Here is a 20,410-nt window from a genome sequence, read left to right as displayed (position 1 = left end):
TTTGGTCTGAACTGAAAACAGGAGCACACCCAGAGATGATGTTACTTCAACATGTGAGCAGCAGGTTACTCTATATTTCATTCTGAACCACACTTTTGTTTATCCTTTCTCATACTAATATTATGTGTTACTTTTAGAACCGACATTTTTGGGCTTATTTTTGCATCCTGGCTGCCTTGCAAATGCTCATGACATTGGTCAGCAGGCAGGTAGAAACCTCCTGAGTGAAATCCAAAAATCCAACTTTTCATGTTTTCTCCTCTCTAATATTCTCTTTCCACAACACAAACATCCAAACAGCCAACAAAAATAACTCCTACAATAAATACATAATATGTTTCACTGTAATTAGATGAAGCCCTCATTTGGCTATGTTTCGTTAAGCAACCAGCGACTGAATTTTAAAGTCTGAGGGGTTGTTTTTCCAGTGTGCACTGGGATTGGCTGGGAGAGCGTATGCAGTTGGGGCAGCCATGAAGGTCTCTCTGGTTGTGGGGACCTCTCTGTCTGCCTCTGGTCTTTGCTCTGTGGTTTAAACTTACAAGCTCGGCAAACGGCCTCTAAACAAACCGTGACATTTTCATGCATATTTGGCAGTGGAGTGACTCCAAGCAGCCAGGGAGCCGGGCTCTGATATGGAAAAAAGTGGTTTGTTTTGCACACTGCACTGACCTGAACTTTTGGGGGCTCTTGGTGAAAAAAAAACAGAAGGGGGGGGCAAAAGAAAGAAAGAGGAGAGGGAGACGTGAGTTCGGGAACACAGGGGGAAAAGCTTCACATACCACAACTCCCCGAACTCAGAAATGCATTTGGTTCTTTTTGAAGACCTCATAATACATCCAGCTGCCAAACAGCATTCCTCAACTCACGCAGACAAAGGAAAATCCCTTTTACAGTCACAAATACATCACATCGTAAAGAGCAGGATGAATTAGCAGCAATTACTCCAAGCTAGGTCTGAACACGTTCAATCTGTGCGTGCAACCTCAACCAAACTTAAACATGGGAGACAGAATTGCAGATGTGTAATCATAAGCAATGCTCTACATGAGTGAACACAACCCTAGGCCACAGATAACTCACTGCAAAGATTTTGTTCACATGTAAGTAGCACGCAACACTTAACTCCACCGACACAACATTATTTTCAGTGTTTTCTCGCAGGTTAACACAACTTACACATTCACATAAGGCCATTGTAAAGTCAAGTATTAACACATTTCCTTCTCTGCTTTAACAAATGTACCCTTTATGCCCGGGGCCAGACAGCAAGTGTGAGTGCCAAGCAGTGCGGTCTAAACTTTCACAGACTTCGGCTTCCTCTAATATTCATCTGTGCATACCCAAGACCACAGAGAGTCAGATTTACTGACTGCGGTGCAAAAGTGTTTCCTGTTTTGGGCTCAGCCACATCCACTGAGGTCCTACAACCCCTCCCGAGTCTTGGCCACAGCCGTGTACCCACTCCATGCTACATGATAAAGGATTATGGAAACACCAATAACCTCCATTGTTTTTTGCTTTATATTATAGTGTTTCACATATACAGAGCAACCTGTGACACATTGCTAAAGATTTGTTGCCACAGAATCAGATATTATGGGGGGATTTTCTTAGACTACATTCTTCAGTGCATTCATATTTAAGCTCTACAGTACGTAGGAAATACTATGAAGATATATATGTGAAATAAAGAAATACGTGTGTAGCAAATCGGGATTCAACAAGATAAGTAAAACTGAGTTTGAATGCAAGCAAGCAAGCAAGCTCGAGGTGAGATGGTGGTTAAGATTTTAGGCCTGAGGAGAAGACACTTTCCAATGTTAAAATGTGTAAGTGGCCTTGGTTCAGCCACTGTTTACATGTAAATAATATCTTTATCAGTTTTCTTTGTGGTTTGTATCGTGCGCTGAGTATTTTGTATACGAACCATGAAAAGAGGGCTGTCAGCTGACTTTGTGGTGGATATTTTTGTTTTGTTGCCTTTACATTTTGCATAATATAAATCAATGTCATATGGTTTTTGGATTTCTTCTTCTTTCTCTATGTTATTCCTGAATTAAAGGTAGACTATGCTAATGGTTTAGTTTTCAACTGTTTGAGAATTCATTGATTTAGTTGATTTAGTTGTTTAGTTGAGTAGTAGATTTTAGTTTTAGTGTTATGACAAGAATCAAAGACAAAAATTCTCTAATTACAGCTTCTTAAATGTGAATATTTTCTGGTTTCTTTACTCCTCTATGACAGTGAACTGAACATATTTGGGTTGTGCATAAAACGAGAGATTTAAAGGTGACCTACAAGGCTTTGATCAACATTTTGAACCATTTTATGGCATTTTATAGGCAAAATTACTTCTCAGTTACTCATTTGATTTATTGACAATGGAAATAACAGCCAATCGCAGCCCCATTTACAACAAATGTAAAGTTCCAACAGTAACATAGTAGCTTGTTGTTTACATACAAACAGTGTAGGGAGGAGGGGCCATGTTTGAATGTTGTATTTACAAACAGTAACGGAAAAAAATTCCTGCATAGCATACCTTTAAAATCCCAGAAACTACTGAACTCAAGTTACAATAAAACTATACTCATTCATTGTATGTCTCAATATGCTGCCACAAGAAAACCGTTAAGGACGTCTTCTCCTAATCTGTGGGACAAGGGGTGGTCAGCCACACAGACAGTTCCACAGGCTCACAACTGTATATTAAACAGATGATAAATAAGCAGATGTCGTAATTATGAGGAAAGATGGGGTTTAGGCTGGGGGCTGCCTTGGCGTGGCGTACAGCTGAAAATATAGCTACTCAAATCTAATGGAACCACATGGGAGACTGTCTCTTAAAAAAATTACAGCCAAACTACCAAATGAAATTACTCTGATAAAATCTGTAATTGGAGGGCGGCCTCTAGCTCACCTGCTAGAGTGTGCGCCCCATATGCCAAGGCCTTTGAAGCGGCCCAGGCTCGATTCCAGCCTGTGGCCCTTTTCTATGTGTGTCATTCCCCCTGTCTCTCCCACATTTCCCATCATTCTACAATAAAGAGAAAAATCCCCCAAAAAATAATCTTAAAAAAAATCTGTAATTTAGACCTTCCATGATAATGATCAATTCATGAATATTACTTCAACAGTTAAATGCAAGTCTCTTTCATTTTTGAATAACTGTGTCCAGATCTTCTGCAGGTGCCCATCTCAGACTGATGCTGTAACCTGAAGCGAACCTGCGTTTGAGATCAGACAGTGTCTGCATGCATTACCCAACCAGGCCTCAAGGGCCTCCTGACCTGGGATTACAGTGGGTCTGACACAGACTAGATTAAGTAGAAAACAGTGAGCAGGGATTCTTTAACTACTATAGGATTTAAACTACTATTTATATTTATATTTAAAACTTACTAATAAAAGATGTGCCAGAGTGCAAATGAAGACCTGGTTCTTATGTGAACCACGACAACCACAGATCATACGTCTGGAATTAATACTCGGACGCAGGTGCGTGCGTGCGCTTGTTTCTTTTGTGGCTTTTAGGGAAAGCTAAAACTCTCTCGATTTATCAGGTGTGATGAAAGACAAATGAACAAACACAGGAGTGTAAAGGAGAGAGACATACAAAAGGAATTTGAGACACAGAGAGAGAAACTGACTCCCATATCACAGCGGAGCCTTTTGGTTATTCACTGCACCAGTCTTCAAATCCTCCCATGAAAAACAACTCAGCTACAATGTTTCACATCAGCAAATTCAGCGCCGTGGAAAGATTGTGTGGTATTCACAGTGACAAAAGATGACTTTCCTTCTCACATCCTCAGTGTTTTTCACACCTCACCCTCAGATCCTGACACCAGCTTAACACTGGGCGTGAGAATCTTATTTGAGCCAGGAAACACTGATTCATGAAGCTAGCCCTCTGACAGAGTGCAGCTAAGCATCTTAGCACGACTGCTTGGAGACGAGTCATGAGTAAATGAATATGATAAAGGATGTGGTGCTTAACTACAGCGCCTCAGGTTGTGAGTTTAGCTAATTCATTCCAGGAGAGCAAACAGCAGACCTGAATGTCAACAATTTTTTTGTTGAGTTAGCAGACACGAGATATAGTCATTTTACCTAAGTCAACACAATATGACATACTCCTGTAAATATGAGTTCATCAAGTGAAGATGTTATGAGTTTCTGTGTGATCGCCTACCTCAACATCCTGCAGGCTGAAGTCGTTCTGGTCTTTGAAGTTGGCGGCCCCGGCGCTCAGCTCCATCAACATCTTGGCGATCTCGGGCTTTATTGCTGCAGTCAGCCTGCTGGCCGCCTCCATGACGTGTTCCTGCACGTCCTTCAGTTGCATAGCTGCTTTGGAATAGTGAGAGTTCCTGAACACACTGCTGAACAGGTCTGTGAGGAAGGCGCTGGCCCGGCAGAACACGTTGAGGGCGTCCAAATATTTGGAGATGCCTTGTTGGATGTCTGCGACTGCGGTGGTGGCGCTTGAAGGAGGCGGGTGGCAGCTGCCAGGCATGCCCACCCCGGTGCCCATGGGCGAAGAGGCCGAGCAAGAGGAGGCCAGGGAGGCGCTCAAGGTCCGGCTCAGCTCAGGCATCTGGTACTGCTGGTGCTGTTGCACTTTCTGCTTGGACCCGCCGAGCAAAAAGCGACGCTTGTAGTCCATTTTACTTTCCTGCGCACTACAACAATACATAAGTGGTGCAACAGCACCGGAAGCTGCGGTTTTTCACTTTGTTGTCCCCCGCAAAGTGCTCTTGTCCTCTTTACAAAAACACCAAACCCAGTCCACAGTCCTGAAACTTTTCAAGTTACGTAAAAAGACAGCTCAAGGATTCCACCTGCCAGAGGCTCATCTCAGTGTGATTTGTAGAGAGGCAGCACAGAATTGGGTGAGGTCGGAGGGCAATGAAAAAAGACTGGCAGGCTGAGTGAAATGCTTACATGCAGCCCTGCTGCAGATACGTCAGGCCCAGCTTTAAAAACAGCACAGACACGCCTCCAGATTCTCTGTTTCCAGCTTCAAACAAAATTATCATAATAGGGGAGGAAAAGTCAAAACACCTCATTAACTTAAAGTGATACTACAGCCGAGTTTTAAAGTGCATTAACTGTTCCTTCAGAATGGGGAAAAAGTCCTTCTTCATACAGTATATAGAATATATACACACATGTATGTACATATATAGACCTATACCAGCCTGTACTAATAAAAGTAGAAAATCCTTTTAAAAGCTGAGAGCAAAAATGAAAAGTTAATCCAAAGAAAATTAGACACTGGTCAACAGCACAAAGGAAAAATTACATTAATTAAAATAAAAAAAAAAAAGAAGAAACAATTAGTAAGCGCTGGAATCAGAGGATGTGGTTTCTTGAACACTAGCTGGTAGAGGAGCTGTGGGAGGCGAAGGGCAGACAGATCCAGTCCGTCTCAAATCCTCTTCACGAAGCAGGACTCTACAGGCAGTGAGCGAGTGGCCAGCTGATAGCTCCGTCTGTCTGTCTGAAGACTCCAGCAGCTTCCTGGTTTCTCCCCCGTATGCTGGCTGAGGTAGATATTACTCACCGCGGAAACAAGTGTGCTTCCAGATCTCGCTGCTCTCCGCGGATGCAGATTAGAGCGACAAAAGCACAAATGTATCTGTAAGGCCTCTAGGTCATTTCCTAAGGGAGGAAAGGGCAGAGACACAGAAGAGAGGGTTAACATGGTGTCAAAGAGGAAGGATGATCTTCGTTTCAACCTTTTTACGTCTACACCCCAAAATAAACTGGACTGCCCTTTACAACTCAAAACATGAACGACAGATACGCAGCTACTTCACTTGATTTGTAGCATTTTCATAAAATTGTTGGCAAACAGTAAAACTGTATGCAAGTATTTTGTTTTTTCATGACATGTCTGTTTGACTGGAACACAAACATGAATTGTCAAAAAGTATGCCTTTGAAAATAGTAGGTCTAGCAATAATGCATGCTCCAAAAATCTCATTGGCTCATCACACAGAAAGCAGAAATGAGAAAGTTCACAGTAATCATTTTGCAGTCGTTAACACCTACTTTGTGGTCAGAAAGTGCAAGCTACACAATAACTTTTTTTCCGCTTTAGATTAATCAATACAATGTTAATGTCAAACGCCAACTATAAATGATGACATCCACAATGTTTTGGGATGTATCATCAACTCACATAGTGACAGTGAAAAACAGTTATTTCCCTGCTCTGATTGGAAGAGGATGACATCTATCCACATTTCTCTTAACTCTGTGGTAATATTCTATTACAATTTGGTAAAGTGCTGTGGTTTAAAGTTGGACATTTCTAGACGATTACTAACACCATACCTCACAGAGAGTGTCTCTGAAAAGAATCTCTGGCAGTGTCTGGTTTAGCAGAACACAGCTGCAGAGAGAAATTCCTGCAAGAAGCCATTGTTGGAAGACACTGCGGAGTCTGTTGAGCTACGCATAGTAGGAGTCACAATACTCTCATTCAATACCCAAGCATTATATGACTTGATCTTCTCCCTTTGGCCTTTTTGCTTGATTATGAATACAATATTTCACATTTTCAAGATCAAGGGGAATTTGGCCTCACATTTCTTACTTTAAGTAATGTAACTCAGAGACAGAAAAAGGTCAGCTGGTGACCATAGATTTCAGGAAGACTTATTTAAGACCCAACACAACAAGGGACATTTCTGATGAGGAAAAAAAGACGACTACTAATCCATAATCATCTAAAACAACATGCAAACTCTAAAAAATAAAAAAACTATGTCAGCAAGGCTGAGCTGTGGGGCTGTAAACTTCTGGTTAACTGGTGGATTGGTTGGTTGATACGCTCTATTCTATGAAATTCTCTTTGGTGGGACATTTGCTGGTGTTGTTTTAATATGGCTGCGTGTCCACCGTAGCGTCTTCTTTTCAAAGCTGAAAAACCACAGTTGTTGCTGTTTAGTACCCATATTTCTCCTCTGTGACTGTTGGTCTATGTGGTATTTGTCCCCCCCTTTCTCTACTGTGATTGGATGACTGGTGACAGTGACAAGAGAAGCCTTTTACCCAAAGGTCAACATTTTTCAACTCTCAGGGCACCCAGTACCTCAGTTGGTAGTGCAAGAGCCCCATGTACAGAGGCTAAGCCCTAGCTGCCACGGCCAAGGATTTGATTCCAGCCTTGGCCCTTTGCTGCATGCCTTCCCCTCGCTCTCCCCCTTTCACACTTAAGCTTTTCTATCTCCAATAAAGGCAAAAGCCCCAAAAATAAAAGCCTCAACACTGCAGTTAGAGGCTGGGTTACAAAGCTCCTGAAAAAAGATACAGTCATAGCTGAGCCCTTGTTGGAGCAGCAGGATGGCTAACGTTAGCTTCTGGACTGAAAATACTAAGTCTCTATTTTGCATGCAATTTTACAGAGACATTAATGATGTTAGTTTAACACTGGTGATGTTACGTTACATGTAACATCATCAACCCCAAATCTGACCTCTGTTGTGTTCGTACGTCAGATGTTTTCCATCAGTACCGCAGAATGTGTTACAGCATGCAGTTTATTTTCTGGTAATATTACATCAGAGATCACATTTATTTTTCACTCCTAGCATTACACTTGCCTAAACAGAGTTCATTTGCCCTTTTCAAGTCTTGATGTCGAGCTCTGTAACATGAAAAAACATTTTGTTGGAATTTGTTGGACACACAACGCTACCACATATAGTGCACTCAGTGTACTGTGTCGATTTCATCTAGAGATTATGTGAAGCCCCCCTCCCATCAACCAATCGATTAGTTGAAGGATTAGTAGAATTTCAGTTGTCCAAATTTTTTTATGATTGATTACAGGCCTATTTCTTTCCATTTCCTTCCATAAAAGAGAAACATACATTAGAAATGGTGAAACACAAATCTACACTAACTCTAATAAATATTATCTGAGGAATTTCTGATTGGTGCACTGTCTGCCGTGTTATACTGTAGGCTTGTGGGTGTAGCTTTGAAAGAAAACAGTCCATCACTAAACCTGTTCCATTGTTTCGTTGGGCCCTTATGACGCTGAAGTTGATACAGTCTCCTGACAATATCACATTAAATTGGGACACCAAACATCAACATGACAGACTAATCTGTTTGATACACAGCTCCCTACACAGCACTGCTATCATTCTGTGGAACATTCAGACCGTTATCTTGTAGCACCATGCTGAACGCTGCTGTGTTTTGGGATGAGTCCGGAAAAGCAACTTGTGGGAAAAAAAAACAGCAACTAGATAACCCCATCTGGTTTGCTGTCGAGCAGTTACGTAGTGGCCTTACATGCTTCCATTATGCGTCCCCGCCAACATTCTCCTGACCTTCAAACCTCACTTCCTTTCACAAACAGAGGGGGACGCCCAGCGACAACCAGCCCACCCTCGTCTGTCCCTGGCCGTAAAGTGAAGAGACAGAGCCAAGGGAAACTAGTGACCTCCTCATGAAGGAACAACAGAGATGTGCTTTCCATTTATTAACCCTTACATGACAGGATAGCTGTTAATATTTGAGCTGATTGTTGGCAACAGAGTTAAACACTTTTCCAAGATCTTTATATATACAGAACAATAGATGAAGAGATCCAATATGCCGGATCAGTATCACCATGGATACAGACCTTATTAAATGGATTGGTTATAAGCAATAATGCGACAGGCCCACATACAATAGTTTCTTAATCAATTTTGTTATAAAAATTATGTGTTTCCATTATCAGTTACATTCATTCAGTCACAACAGGCTGCTCTGATTTATCCCCTTGTGTTTTCCTATGACAGCAATTACCAATGAACTTAATCTGCTACCAGACTTCATAGCTGTACTGTAAATTTCGCCACAGAATATCACATCTTCTGGCTACAATCGGGAATTCAGAAAAGTAAAGGATTTTCTGCACAGATATACACAATCAACCAAAAAACTGAGCAGAAAAGTTAAATGTCCAGTACACTACCTGCTTTTTAAGGATAAGGACGCAATTGACAGTTAAACAGGACAAGCAAACTGTCTACCTGTTACTCGGTAACAGTTTGAGAGCAGCTAACTAGTGCAACAGTGCAGACCTCTAAATCCCAGGGGATTATAGCCACAGTGAGAACCTGTCAGGTGCCTCACAACGCCTGCTAGTTGACACAGTTAATAGGATATTAGCTTCTGCGGGTAAACAGGGAACCTGAGCTTAGCTAGCCCAGAGCTTACTACTTTAGTTCTCTCAATTTCACAATGTTGGGCTGAATAACAATAACAGTACAGGAATAGAGTGTGAGCATCAAGCGTTTGGGAAGAAGACTATACAGGCCAGCGAGGCCACAAACGTAAACAAAACTGGGTAACTTTCATTAAATTTATACATTTCATATAATGATCAATTCATTTCTCCTGCTGGCCCTGTAAATAGAATTGATAATTATTTTCAGTCTAATCTTAGTACTTTGCTTATATGGTTACTCAGAGGTCTCCCACAAATTCATTTATTGTGGCCGCCCGCCACTAATAAAACATCTGCTGCCCTGCATAGATTTTCTATTTTTGGAGCTGGACTGTCACTAGAGCCACTATTAGAATATATATACTGTTTGGTTATTCATTGCATTACACTCGGAACACAGGGAGTAATCTGGGCACAGATGGAGCAGAAGAACGGCAGAGGCAGTGAAAGTGAAACTTAACAGTCGATTGAGCTGTGTCTAAAAGTTTGCAGCAGCTGCTTCTCTCATCTATCGGTGTGCTAAGCTTTGATTGGATCAACGATCAATTACCCACTCTACGATTCAAACTCTACAAACTGCTGCTGAGGGAAAAAAAGATCTCAAAGAGATCTGCCCGTGCTGCATTCACAACCCCTAAAATAATCAAAATTGTGAAAAGGCGCACACACGACAAAACAGTATTTAAAGCTAATTCTGTGGGAAACACTGTAATTGTGTAATTGTCTATTTTAGGATTTCGTTAAAATCATGGCTGTCACACGCAATGCAGAAAGACCTGCTCACAGCTGGATATAATTGAAACTAATTGTGTGGACAGCGGGTGAGACAGCTTTATGGATTTGAAAGACCAAATATTAAATAATTCATCTTTGAGAAAACTTTTAGCTTTTTGTTAGGTTTAATTAGCAGTAATATCTCGAAGTCACAGTTTGACATCTGTTGATTTACATCTTTCTAGATCATATTAAACATTATACTAGGAGCATTTGCAAATACAGTTTGTGGTGTGATATTGAGACACAGCATGTGGCTTTAACTAGTTCTGTGGATTTAGAGTTTTCTGAGAGTGAAAACCTCATCTTGGTTTGATGTTCTTTATGACTCCACTCTCCTCGGAGTGAATAACAAAAGTAGGAACTGATTAAGTGCAGTGACTCATAGTCCATTCAGCCTGAACAATAAAGCCAGATTTTTTGGAGAAAAGCTATTTGCTTTGTTACATGTTTGTTCCAGGCGGATATAATATTTCTATGTAACGTTATTAGAGAGTGTTAGTGGTCTACATTTCCTTCCTGGCTCTAAAGCTTCATAAGCAGAGGTTATCCCAAGAGGGGCAGACATGGCATCAATATTAATGAGGCCTGCTGGATTCTCGGGGTAGCTCCATTGGCTGCCAGCCTCCTGTTGCAGGGCACACTGTATCAGAGTTGCACCCAAACAAACACATGTGATAGGAGAGTCCCTCCGGATGCACTGGAGTTGTGCCAGCCCGCTCTAATGTCCTTCCTCCAGCAGGGGCTGCTTGGGGCTAATGTTAGCTCTACTTCCCTACTCACCGTTTGTGTCAGCTGCTCAGCTTCAACAGGAAGGGGGTTAAGGTTTCCTGGAGCAAGCTCCCTGTCGCCAGTAACAAAAACGTCAAACCAAGTATGTAGTAAATCACAGTACGAGTATGATCTACCTGTCTGTGCAAACCTCTGACTAAACAACGGCAGCTATCAACAACTAGGGGGCTTTTTTGAAGTGGCAGCATTCTAGCAACAACCTCCAAAATGCTTTTGTTCAAGCAAATCTAATGATCAACCAATAACAACAACGAATGCTCATTCTTGCATACAACTTCTCCACAACAACCCATCCTGCTTTCATTATGGGACACGCATTTAGGCCTGGGATGGTGTCCAGTACATCTGCACCCATCTACTACTGGCCACCGAGCAGCTCCACTCGAGCATACAAGTGCCAGCACTCAAAGGCACCTTCACACCAGTTGTTCAGAAGCATTTGCCTTTCATTTTTCCCCCAAACACAGATTTCCCAACAGAACTGACTAAACAAACCCTCTAGTCACAAGCCCACTTCTGCAATATTCAGGATACTGCTACTCATTATACCAAAAACCAGTTACTTTTCAGATCTGCAGCCATATTTGTGTGACTGTCACATCACAGATAGGTAGTTTAATGGCAGTGGATGGGGCAGCTGTTACCCATGCTGACAGCTCCTTATCCATCTGCCACTGTGAAGCAAACAAGGGCCCTCTGACGCTCCAGCCACAGGCCCGACATTAGCTCTCTCATGAAGTCTATTTCAGCCTCCATGGGCAAAACAGCTGCCCTACGGACCACACCGCACTGTTTTTAGACACTCCAAAAGGTTCAGCTCAAAGAAAAAAAAATGTTCTCCCCTACATCTGTTGCCAATGAAGCAAAGGAATGTATTTCCCCAGAACCCTCTTACTGTGGGTTCAAACGAGCACAAAAAAAGCAGGTCAGGAAAAACCGAACATACACTGCAAAACATCTCCTCAAAATATCATGTCACTGCGTAACAATATTCTTTTTTTTAAAATGAGTTTTGGAAAGCAAGATTTGATAGCAGAGCTTCACTGAAGACATTCCACAGAGCAGATAAGCCACAGTAAAGTCTAAGAATCAGCAGACAGGTCGAGGAGGTCAGTCCAAATGACAGGACAAGTGCCGTGAGCAACTGTGTGACAGGAGCTGAGCCAGGCTCCTCTTGCCCACAGAACACAAGGAGAGTATTGTGGCAGGCCCTGGTCTCCTCATACCAGCACACAGAAAAAAAGCACACTCTTGCACATGCAGCTGCATGACTTTGTGAGAGGAAGAGAAAAAATAAAGGCCTTGGCTCTGATTTAATATTAACTGCAGGAATAGAGTTTCTGTCATCAATATCGTGTTTCTCCTAGAATTATTTTGTAGGCAGCTGCAGGTTTTGGTGGTTTGAGGGTAATGTTTGGTTTTGTTCCCACAACTAATCCTGTGTTGGTCCCGTTTTTGTTCGGAGGGTTTGAAACTAAAAATACATCTACTTTGACACTAAGTTATCATAGAGAGACGTGAATATAAACTTTTCACACTTTCTATGTGAAATCATCGTCATTTATATTATTTTTTGGCAGATTCTACAGTTTCTAAAGCAGTAGTGAAACTTTTCCTGTTCCGGAAATAAACCACTATTGAGTAAGTTAGGACAAAACCTAATATTCCGATCAGTCATGAGGCTGATACAGTTGGTGAACACGCTGGATAATAATACACTAACCTGTACTGTCATAACAGGCATTGTAAGTAGCTTATGGCTCAAATAAAAATAGCAGTCTTGTCAGTTTAACAAAGGACTTATTTGAGGTCCCCACAGGTCTGTGTCAAATATGCAAACACACATTTAAATAATTTCCTTTGTCTTAAATAAATAATTATATTTTCCAACATCCTAAGAAAAACAACAAAAACAAAAATGATTCATTTACTAATTAATTTAAGATTCACCTGGGGATCAAGATAATAATGGACTTCTAAATGGATACATGAAAGCCAATAAACAGGTCCTATCTGATATGATATGATCATCGCCTCTGCACAAAATAAGCATGCCTTTCAGTATTTGACTAATAGCATAAAGAATTCGCTAAGATATCATCTCCAGAATAGCACTATAGAGTGTGTTTAGTGCGCCCAAACGGTGGGTTTCAACAAGTGAGAGATGTGATGAAAGGCTCTGACGTCAGTTCCATTCATGAAAGGCTGGTGGCAACCTGCGGGGATGAAAATGCTTCCCTCAGCCTATATTGGGCAGGCTACATACTGAGGTTACAGGTTGTGCTGCATGCCAGCCACCAGGGTGCTGTATTTTTAGCCAGGACCAGGGTAAGAATTTATTCTTCCACTTTAAGCACAATGAGACAGGATATGGAGGTGCCATAGAAGTCAGAAATTCAGCCTTGGTCACTTTACAGCAAAACTATTTCTGCATTTCAATACCAGAAAATAAAAACCAAATAAAGTATGAAAACTTCCGAGTAATTATAAGTCACAGAAACAGACAAACATCTGCACAGAGGAGAAAGAAAGGTCTCCTTTACTACGCAGATTATGTAGAATATGTTGGTACGATAACCACAGGATGTAGTAGGGTGGTAAAGTTAGGAACCATACTTTTAAACAGTGGACCCTGTTTCAAACCACTGCTGAAGCCCTTTTGAACAAGATATCAAATCTCTATCAGCTCCACTATTTACTGTTTGGTAGCTGACTCTGACTTCCGACCTCCTTGTGGAAAAGCACAGGCAAAATATTTCCTGCGGGGATTAATAAAGATACATATCACATTACACGGGAGCCTTGGTTCGTGTTTTATTTGATCATCTCCAGTGCACGAGCATTCATGGATCTCACTGGGAACATTTGAATGAGGGGCAAATAGCTGACCGCAAACTAAGTCTAAACTGGTTTCCCAGGAGACGAGGGTGATATTTCCCATGCTGCACGCCCTGTCCCCTTATCTGTAAAGCCACTAGCTGCTTCCCTCTGGATGAGGACTGGCATCTTTTTCAATTCTGCCAAGAAAATAGCTTATTTGGTTCAAGTGTAAACGATAAGCTGTGCTAACCAAGGAGTGTATGAAACAGCAGTGGACTAGAGCTGAAACATCCTCTGTCACAGGAGAAACAGACCCCCACCCACTGCCACACAGCAGTGCAAATAGTGTTGTTAGTATTGTGCATCCACATGAAAATCCTGTCACACAATACAAACTCAAACAAGCCTGCATCTCTCTAATGCATCATGGGCCGGCTAAACTTGTTGTAGGTGGATATTATCTAACACGATGATGGAAGTCGATCCAAACCACCATTTGCTTCTAACTCTTAGGGCAGAGGTGGACAACATGGCATGGCTATTGCAGAATATTAATATTGTAATTTTTGATAGACATTAACTGGATTTTCCAGCGCCGCTTTAATTAAACATGCTTCTTCATTCAGTTTTCTTTACATTTTTATCATGAAGTTTAGTTCGATAAAATCTTTGTTTTTATATTTACCATACTGTAATCGTATGTGTTATCGACATCAGCACACAGTACTTCAAAATACACTACTGTCACACAAATTAGACTTAAAGGGATAGTTCGGATTTTTTGAAGTGGGTTTGCATGAGTTACTCATTAATAGTACGTAGATGGCCGTTTCACGCTCCCAGTTTGGAGAGGCAGGCTGGAGTCCGAAACAGAAACTTATCAATGTACTGCTGTGGAGTCAGCAACAAAATGTATTTTTAGCCACCAACAGTTTAAGTGTGCGCTATATTGAGAGTATGTTCACCAAGTTACCTTTCCAAGACAGCCCATTATGATGTGATGCCGTTAAGGGCATCTATACTCTCATCAAAGCCACCAACAACAATTTTTGCTCGCTAAAAACGGGACATGCTTATCTCTACTGCTTTGATCAGTTAGCTGTGTTACTGCATCACACAATCAGACGAACTAACTGATCGAGGTAGCAGTAGACCAGCAGCATCGGTGTTCAGCAATGTTAATAAATTACTGTTTTTCTCAATGCAGTCTGACATTAAAGACAACAATATAACACTTTAATTTTTCTGATGGAAATCACTGTCTGTGATTAAGGTAAAGCAGTAAACTAATTAACTAACAGATATGTTTTTTTTTAAGTGGGCCTTTTTTAGGTGGCTATAATATGTTTTGCTGCTGACCCCTCCACACCAGTACATTACTTTGTTTCCATGTCAGACTCCAGCCTGCTTCTCCAAACTGGGGGAATGTCAACTGACATCCACTCCATGTAATACACTGTCTGTGGATAAGTATTCCATACAACCTCACTTCAAAAAAAATCTTAACTATCCCTTTAACAGGCTCACAGCCAGCATGCCCTAAATGTTAAGAGTGTAAAAATCTTTGAGTCACAAAGCATCAGTGCCATAAAAAAATCAACTTGCTTAAGTTACTAACAAGCTGTGTGTTTGAGCCCTGCCATGAAAGTTTGTAACAAAGCACAAACATTGAGATATCCCTGACATACCCTAATGTAGGTATAACCCAGCCATAAATAACTACGAATATTTCTGTAAGTTGGTGCCGAGTGGAAGCTACAAACCAAAAGTAGCATTTAGCTTCCTCCTTGTGCCACCTGTTGTTCCTTTGATATCATCTTGAGGAAGCTTCATCAAAATTTCAATCTTTAGAGATAAAATAGCTGGCAGACGCAAACACACTTTAAAAAGAACTAAAAACTCTATTAATCTGACTGGTCCAATCTGAGAGAAAAAAGTAAAAACCTATACACAAAATGTTAGAATTCCCAGTTTATAATACCATGGCCTGTGTTAATTCACCCCTTCCCCAAGCAGAGACTCCTCTGTAACACTCAGCTGTGTAATTTAAAGCTGTGCAGCATAAGAATTACTAGAAAGATCCCATGTTGAAGGAAATAGTATTCAAGTCAGTGGAAACAGTGCCAGTAAAGCACAGGCCAGGTCTGTACTCCACCCGAGGCAAGCGCAAACAGTAATCTTGTGACTGTATGCCGACTTCCTCACATGCATCCGGATTCAGTGTTAGACTATAAGAAAAAGTGTCACTCTTGGTCATATCACATGTTGACAAATACTGACAACAAAAAAGAGAAAGTAAAACAACTATAGCCTTAGTGCTACTTCACTGACTGTGATAGCCATTCAGGCAGAGAGGTGAATAAGCTATTGAAAAGCTTAAACACAGACAGGAATTTTGCAGAGCAAAGCACGTATTTCTGTAGTGACACAGCTGTGGCAGATGTCAACACGTAGGTTCAGGGCTGTTTCAATGAAAGCTGTATGAGCCAGAAAAACTCAACAACAGGAGGGAAATGTCCTTAAAATGAAAGCCTCCTGAAATTACACTTTATTAAGATTTTACTATCAAACAGAACTGTATTAGGTCCACATTCAACATCTGTACGATCTTATAACTAAGAACTAACTATATGATTCAGAGTTTAAAGGGACATAACATTTTGCAATCATATTTCTCAACATTTGTTAACATTTTCTTTAAAAGGCAGCAAAAGCTAAGTCCATCTCTTTCACCATATAACTATGTATGTACGTATGAAGGTCAACAAAGCCACAGGCAACATTTTATTTCCCAATTCTGTTTATCAAAAGCATTTTTCCACAGTAAAGCATGGATCATTTGATGACAATGGATGGAAGCTGAATTTCGGATGACATCAGCAAGCAGACTGGCATCTTATGACAAACCTTGCAGACCTATATAATAATAATAATATTTTTTCTTGAGATATCTAATTCACAAACACCCTTGATTACCAACTGTAATCATTCATTTGTATGATCAAATTCTATGGGCAACTAAATGGTTATCTAATTTCTACAACTCAACCACCACAACAGGAAATTCTGTCCACAAGATGTCAAAACACAGATCCATAGCTACACTGTAGATGCATAAGTGGGGCAACGTTGCATATTAATGTAATTCCAGATATCTCCTCTGTACTTTGGAGACTATATAAACCCATGATACCAACATCACTGTGGTTGTGTACTGCTCTTGTGTTCACACTCAGTCTTTATAGTAAATACATGGAAATTGAAGAATTGGTTTACAGATATTCAAGCATTCAAACACAACTTCTGCACTTTTTTCCTGAAAATGCATTAACAAGAATACAACACATTTTAAGTAGTTACAGCTGCTCTTTCTACAGTACCACACACAGCACGGCGTCACTCGGATGACTGGATATTAGTGCAACAGTAAAACAGTGTTAGTTACTTCATATTGCTATCCACTGAGGCAGAGCACTAACTAGCTGGTTAGTTTTGTACTTGCTAAGGGATTATTTTAAACCCAGATCACTATTTAGCAGGAAGGTGTAACAGAATCCCCGCAAGCGCAGTTAGCCGGTTTCATCGAAACTCTCCGGGACGACATGGCCCAAGTCATGGGAACACTATGTCGCAGCTATTAATACGGCCGTTTAACGCCCTAAATGCAGAGTCGCCGGAAAGGCTTCCGCGGCATCGGTGCATCAACACACCAAACGTCGGAAAAGCGGGTGACATGAAAACTGCAAAGCGTACGCAGATACCCGGTACCCCGGGTCCGCTGCGTTCCCGACTTTGACACTCGCCCACCGGCTAAACAGAACCAGACACTCGCTTGTTAGCTAGCAGGCTAGTGCACTTTCCCTGAAGCCTAAGCATACTGTCAGCCCAACGACAACCACACACATACGTTACACTGCCACACGAGATAAAAATCACGGCTTTGTCGTACAATTGTCTAATGTTAGCCTACATTACGTTTTGTGCGGTAGGCGATCACCGACTGCAGCACATAACTTGCAAACAAGAACGCCCAGGTCCGTTATCGGACATGCAGTCAAATCAGGTCGCTGCTAACGCTAAAGCTCAGTAACCTACTCGTCTATCTTACCGTCAATGCCACGGTTATCCGTTGTCAAGACGTGGATCAAGTCTGGAGCATCGCCCCCAGATACAAGCCAGTGGCAATCAAAACAGAAATAACCGATACCGCCAATCGCTCCTCCTTCGCTAGCCTAGGCGGATGCGTTTCAACAGCAGCCATCAAACTAGGTTTGTATAACACACTATCACCGTATACTTGCACATACATGTCACGTGCATATGTAGCTCTCTCTCAAGATATTTGTCCGACTGTTTTTGGAGTCTTACATCTCAACTGTGAAGTAAAAAAAAAAGGAAATATGCATATCAGAGTGAGGCATGTCCGATAATGGATGCATCAATGTTTCACAGGTTCTAAGCAGGGCTAGCTACATAGCTAAGCGAGCTAACGTTAGCTGCCCAGCTAGCTCTCTGCGACACGGTTGTAAGCGCTGGTGGAAAGCACCAGCAAACGTAAGCGGCCCAGTGGTGCTCCAACACAGGCCGGCAACAGCCAGCACCACCGTAACCAAGAGGGAACCAAACACCTCATTAAAACACGAGAAAAATGTTAGTACAGGTTAAGTTAATCACCACATCGCTCACCAGCTCTAGGCATCCACCCTCTTGACAGCGAATCCCCTGTCTGTGTGACCAGCGTTAAGACCACAGCAACAACGACACACACTTCCGCTCACACCTTCACAATAAAGCAGACACAGACAAATGTGCTTGGCATAAACGAGTATTTTGAATAAAACCACCGGAACAACTTTGGTGGATTTTATTTCTAAAAACGTGGTTTTACAGTGGATTTTTCATTTTAATCTATGTTATAAATTTTCAAGTATTATTTTCCATCTTGTTACCTATAATTACTAATTCAGGCTCACATGCGAGAAAAGACAGACTTTTTGAGTGTCTGTCCCTATAACCACAACAAATAAAGCAAAACTATACAATGCATTGTTAAAATCATTTATCTAAAGGCTACATTTTGATTTTAAATCATTTCAAATATGTTCTTTTAAACCTTTGCACCTCCTGTTTTCACTTTTGCTATTTTTAATTGTCATTTTTAAAAAATCTAAATTATTTAGTCATTAATTTTACTTTGTATATAGTTTCTCTTTGCTCTTTCTTGGTAAGTCTATTTCCTTTAATATGTTTTATATTTTATTTCTTTTTTGAAGCCCTTTGAAATGCTCTGTCATATGAAATATGCTATGCAAATAAAGCTTTGTTGCCTTAACTACATTTACTGAAATTTATTGATATTTTTTCTGGTACAGGAAATGAATCCTCCAAACCAGATTGTCGAACTACAACAAATAAACCTACAGCAAAACAATACCACATTATACACAATTTTTGTTTTGTTTTTTAAACACACAAATATTCACAAATCAGCTTTAAAATTATACAAAATTTCTGTTGTTGGCCACAATTTATTAAATATTATATATTCAAATATATTCAAATCTTTATAGAGAATGCTGGTTTTTTCATCTGAGCCATATACATAAAACAAAATAACACATTAAAGAGAGGTGTATCATTTTAAGTGTTCAGTGTCATAAAGGCACACTGGGGTATTAAGTCATAATGTTCCTTCTAACCAATAAATACTTTTTTCAGGGTATTTCTTTTGTTAATGTCTTCCACTTCACATTCATTTTGAAATTAAAATGCCATTCCCGAAATTAAAATGGTTATAACTCCCTCACTACACATAAATCTAAATACTATAAATTAGTGCGCGAATTATTCACAGTTATCCCCCCAGGAACAAACGCTGCGTGTAAAAAATAACAAAGACTCTTCAAAAGGAAATTGGGTCACCAAATTGTATAATGAGTCATTAGAAGTCTATACCTTTCATATTTCTGTAATGTAGCTTACTAGGCACTACAAGCCACCAGACAGTATCTGCTGGATTTTTCTTGTCATGCTGGTGATGGAGAAACTGATAATGTTGAAATGCAAGTGAAATACACACGCACTCATTGTAAATCCCTCTGGACTACACCAGCTGCCAACATTAGCAATATATGTTTAAATGCAAATTTTTTTTAATTACACCATTCAGTTCATATTTTTGTGATGTCCATCTTTGGTCAAATCACTTAAAGCATCTGCCATTGTCATTTAGACGCATCACTGACTCACAGACGGTATAAAATGAGTAATAACAGAAATATTTGCAAGAGACTAAGCTTTTGTCGCCCTCTAGTGTGTGAGAAAGAGCATTACACTGTGAGCTCATCATTTTGAAAAATGGCCACTTGGGGGCGTTGAGGTCCACAAATTGAACTGTAGTTTGTTCTGTCAAGCTTTTCTTTTCTGGGGTTCATAAGATATAAAAGCATGATATATGTAATGTTGATACATTATACCCGTTATACTTCTTCATTTGTGTGTTTTACAAGGTCATTCTGGCACACACTAAGTGTTGTTGATAATAATCATTGAAAAAAAAACTGGCTATTACATGGATATGCTGATAAACTTTAACAGGATCAGATTAGCCCATTGACACCTGAGCAAATCAGCCTGATGTGACCCAGAATCCCCGCAAGCGAAATGAAATGACCCAGAATTAGCAAGAAATGAGTAAACAGCTACAAGACAATCACATATATATATATATATATACTTTCTAGACACAAACATATATATATATATATATATATATATATA

At 40.6% G+C, this 20,410-nt stretch overlaps 1 protein-coding gene across 3 annotated transcripts in view; it reads right to left on the bottom strand.

The window, feature by feature from the left end:
* Positions 1 to 20,410, bottom strand: part of garre1 (granule associated Rac and RHOG effector 1) — a 57,773-nt gene that overhangs the window by 19,649 nt on the left and 17,714 nt on the right. Inside the window, exons 1-2 of one of the 3 annotated variants that reach the window (XM_042483221.2) lie at positions 18,317 to 18,424; positions 4,199 to 5,670 (exon numbers count right to left, since the gene is read on the bottom strand). In XM_042483221.2, coding sequence (XP_042339155.2) covers positions 4,199 to 4,702 — 504 coding nt within the window. In that variant the 5' untranslated portion in view covers positions 4,703 to 5,670; positions 18,317 to 18,424. Of the gene's footprint in view, positions 1 to 4,198; positions 5,671 to 17,738; positions 17,882 to 18,316; positions 18,425 to 20,410 lie in introns of those variants that run through there. The other 2 variants (XM_042483279.2, XM_088080503.1) reach the window with 2 other exon arrangements.

The sequence above is a fragment of the Plectropomus leopardus genome, chromosome 1 (assembly GCF_026936395.1).
Source record: "Plectropomus leopardus strain MGB_pleo_1.0 chromosome 1, ASM2693639v1, whole genome shotgun sequence".
In the NCBI taxonomy this organism is placed as follows: domain Eukaryota; kingdom Metazoa; phylum Chordata; class Actinopteri; order Perciformes; family Serranidae; genus Plectropomus; species Plectropomus leopardus.
Note: the sequence above shows the minus strand (reverse complement) of the source record. Positions and strands in the feature narration are given on the sequence as shown.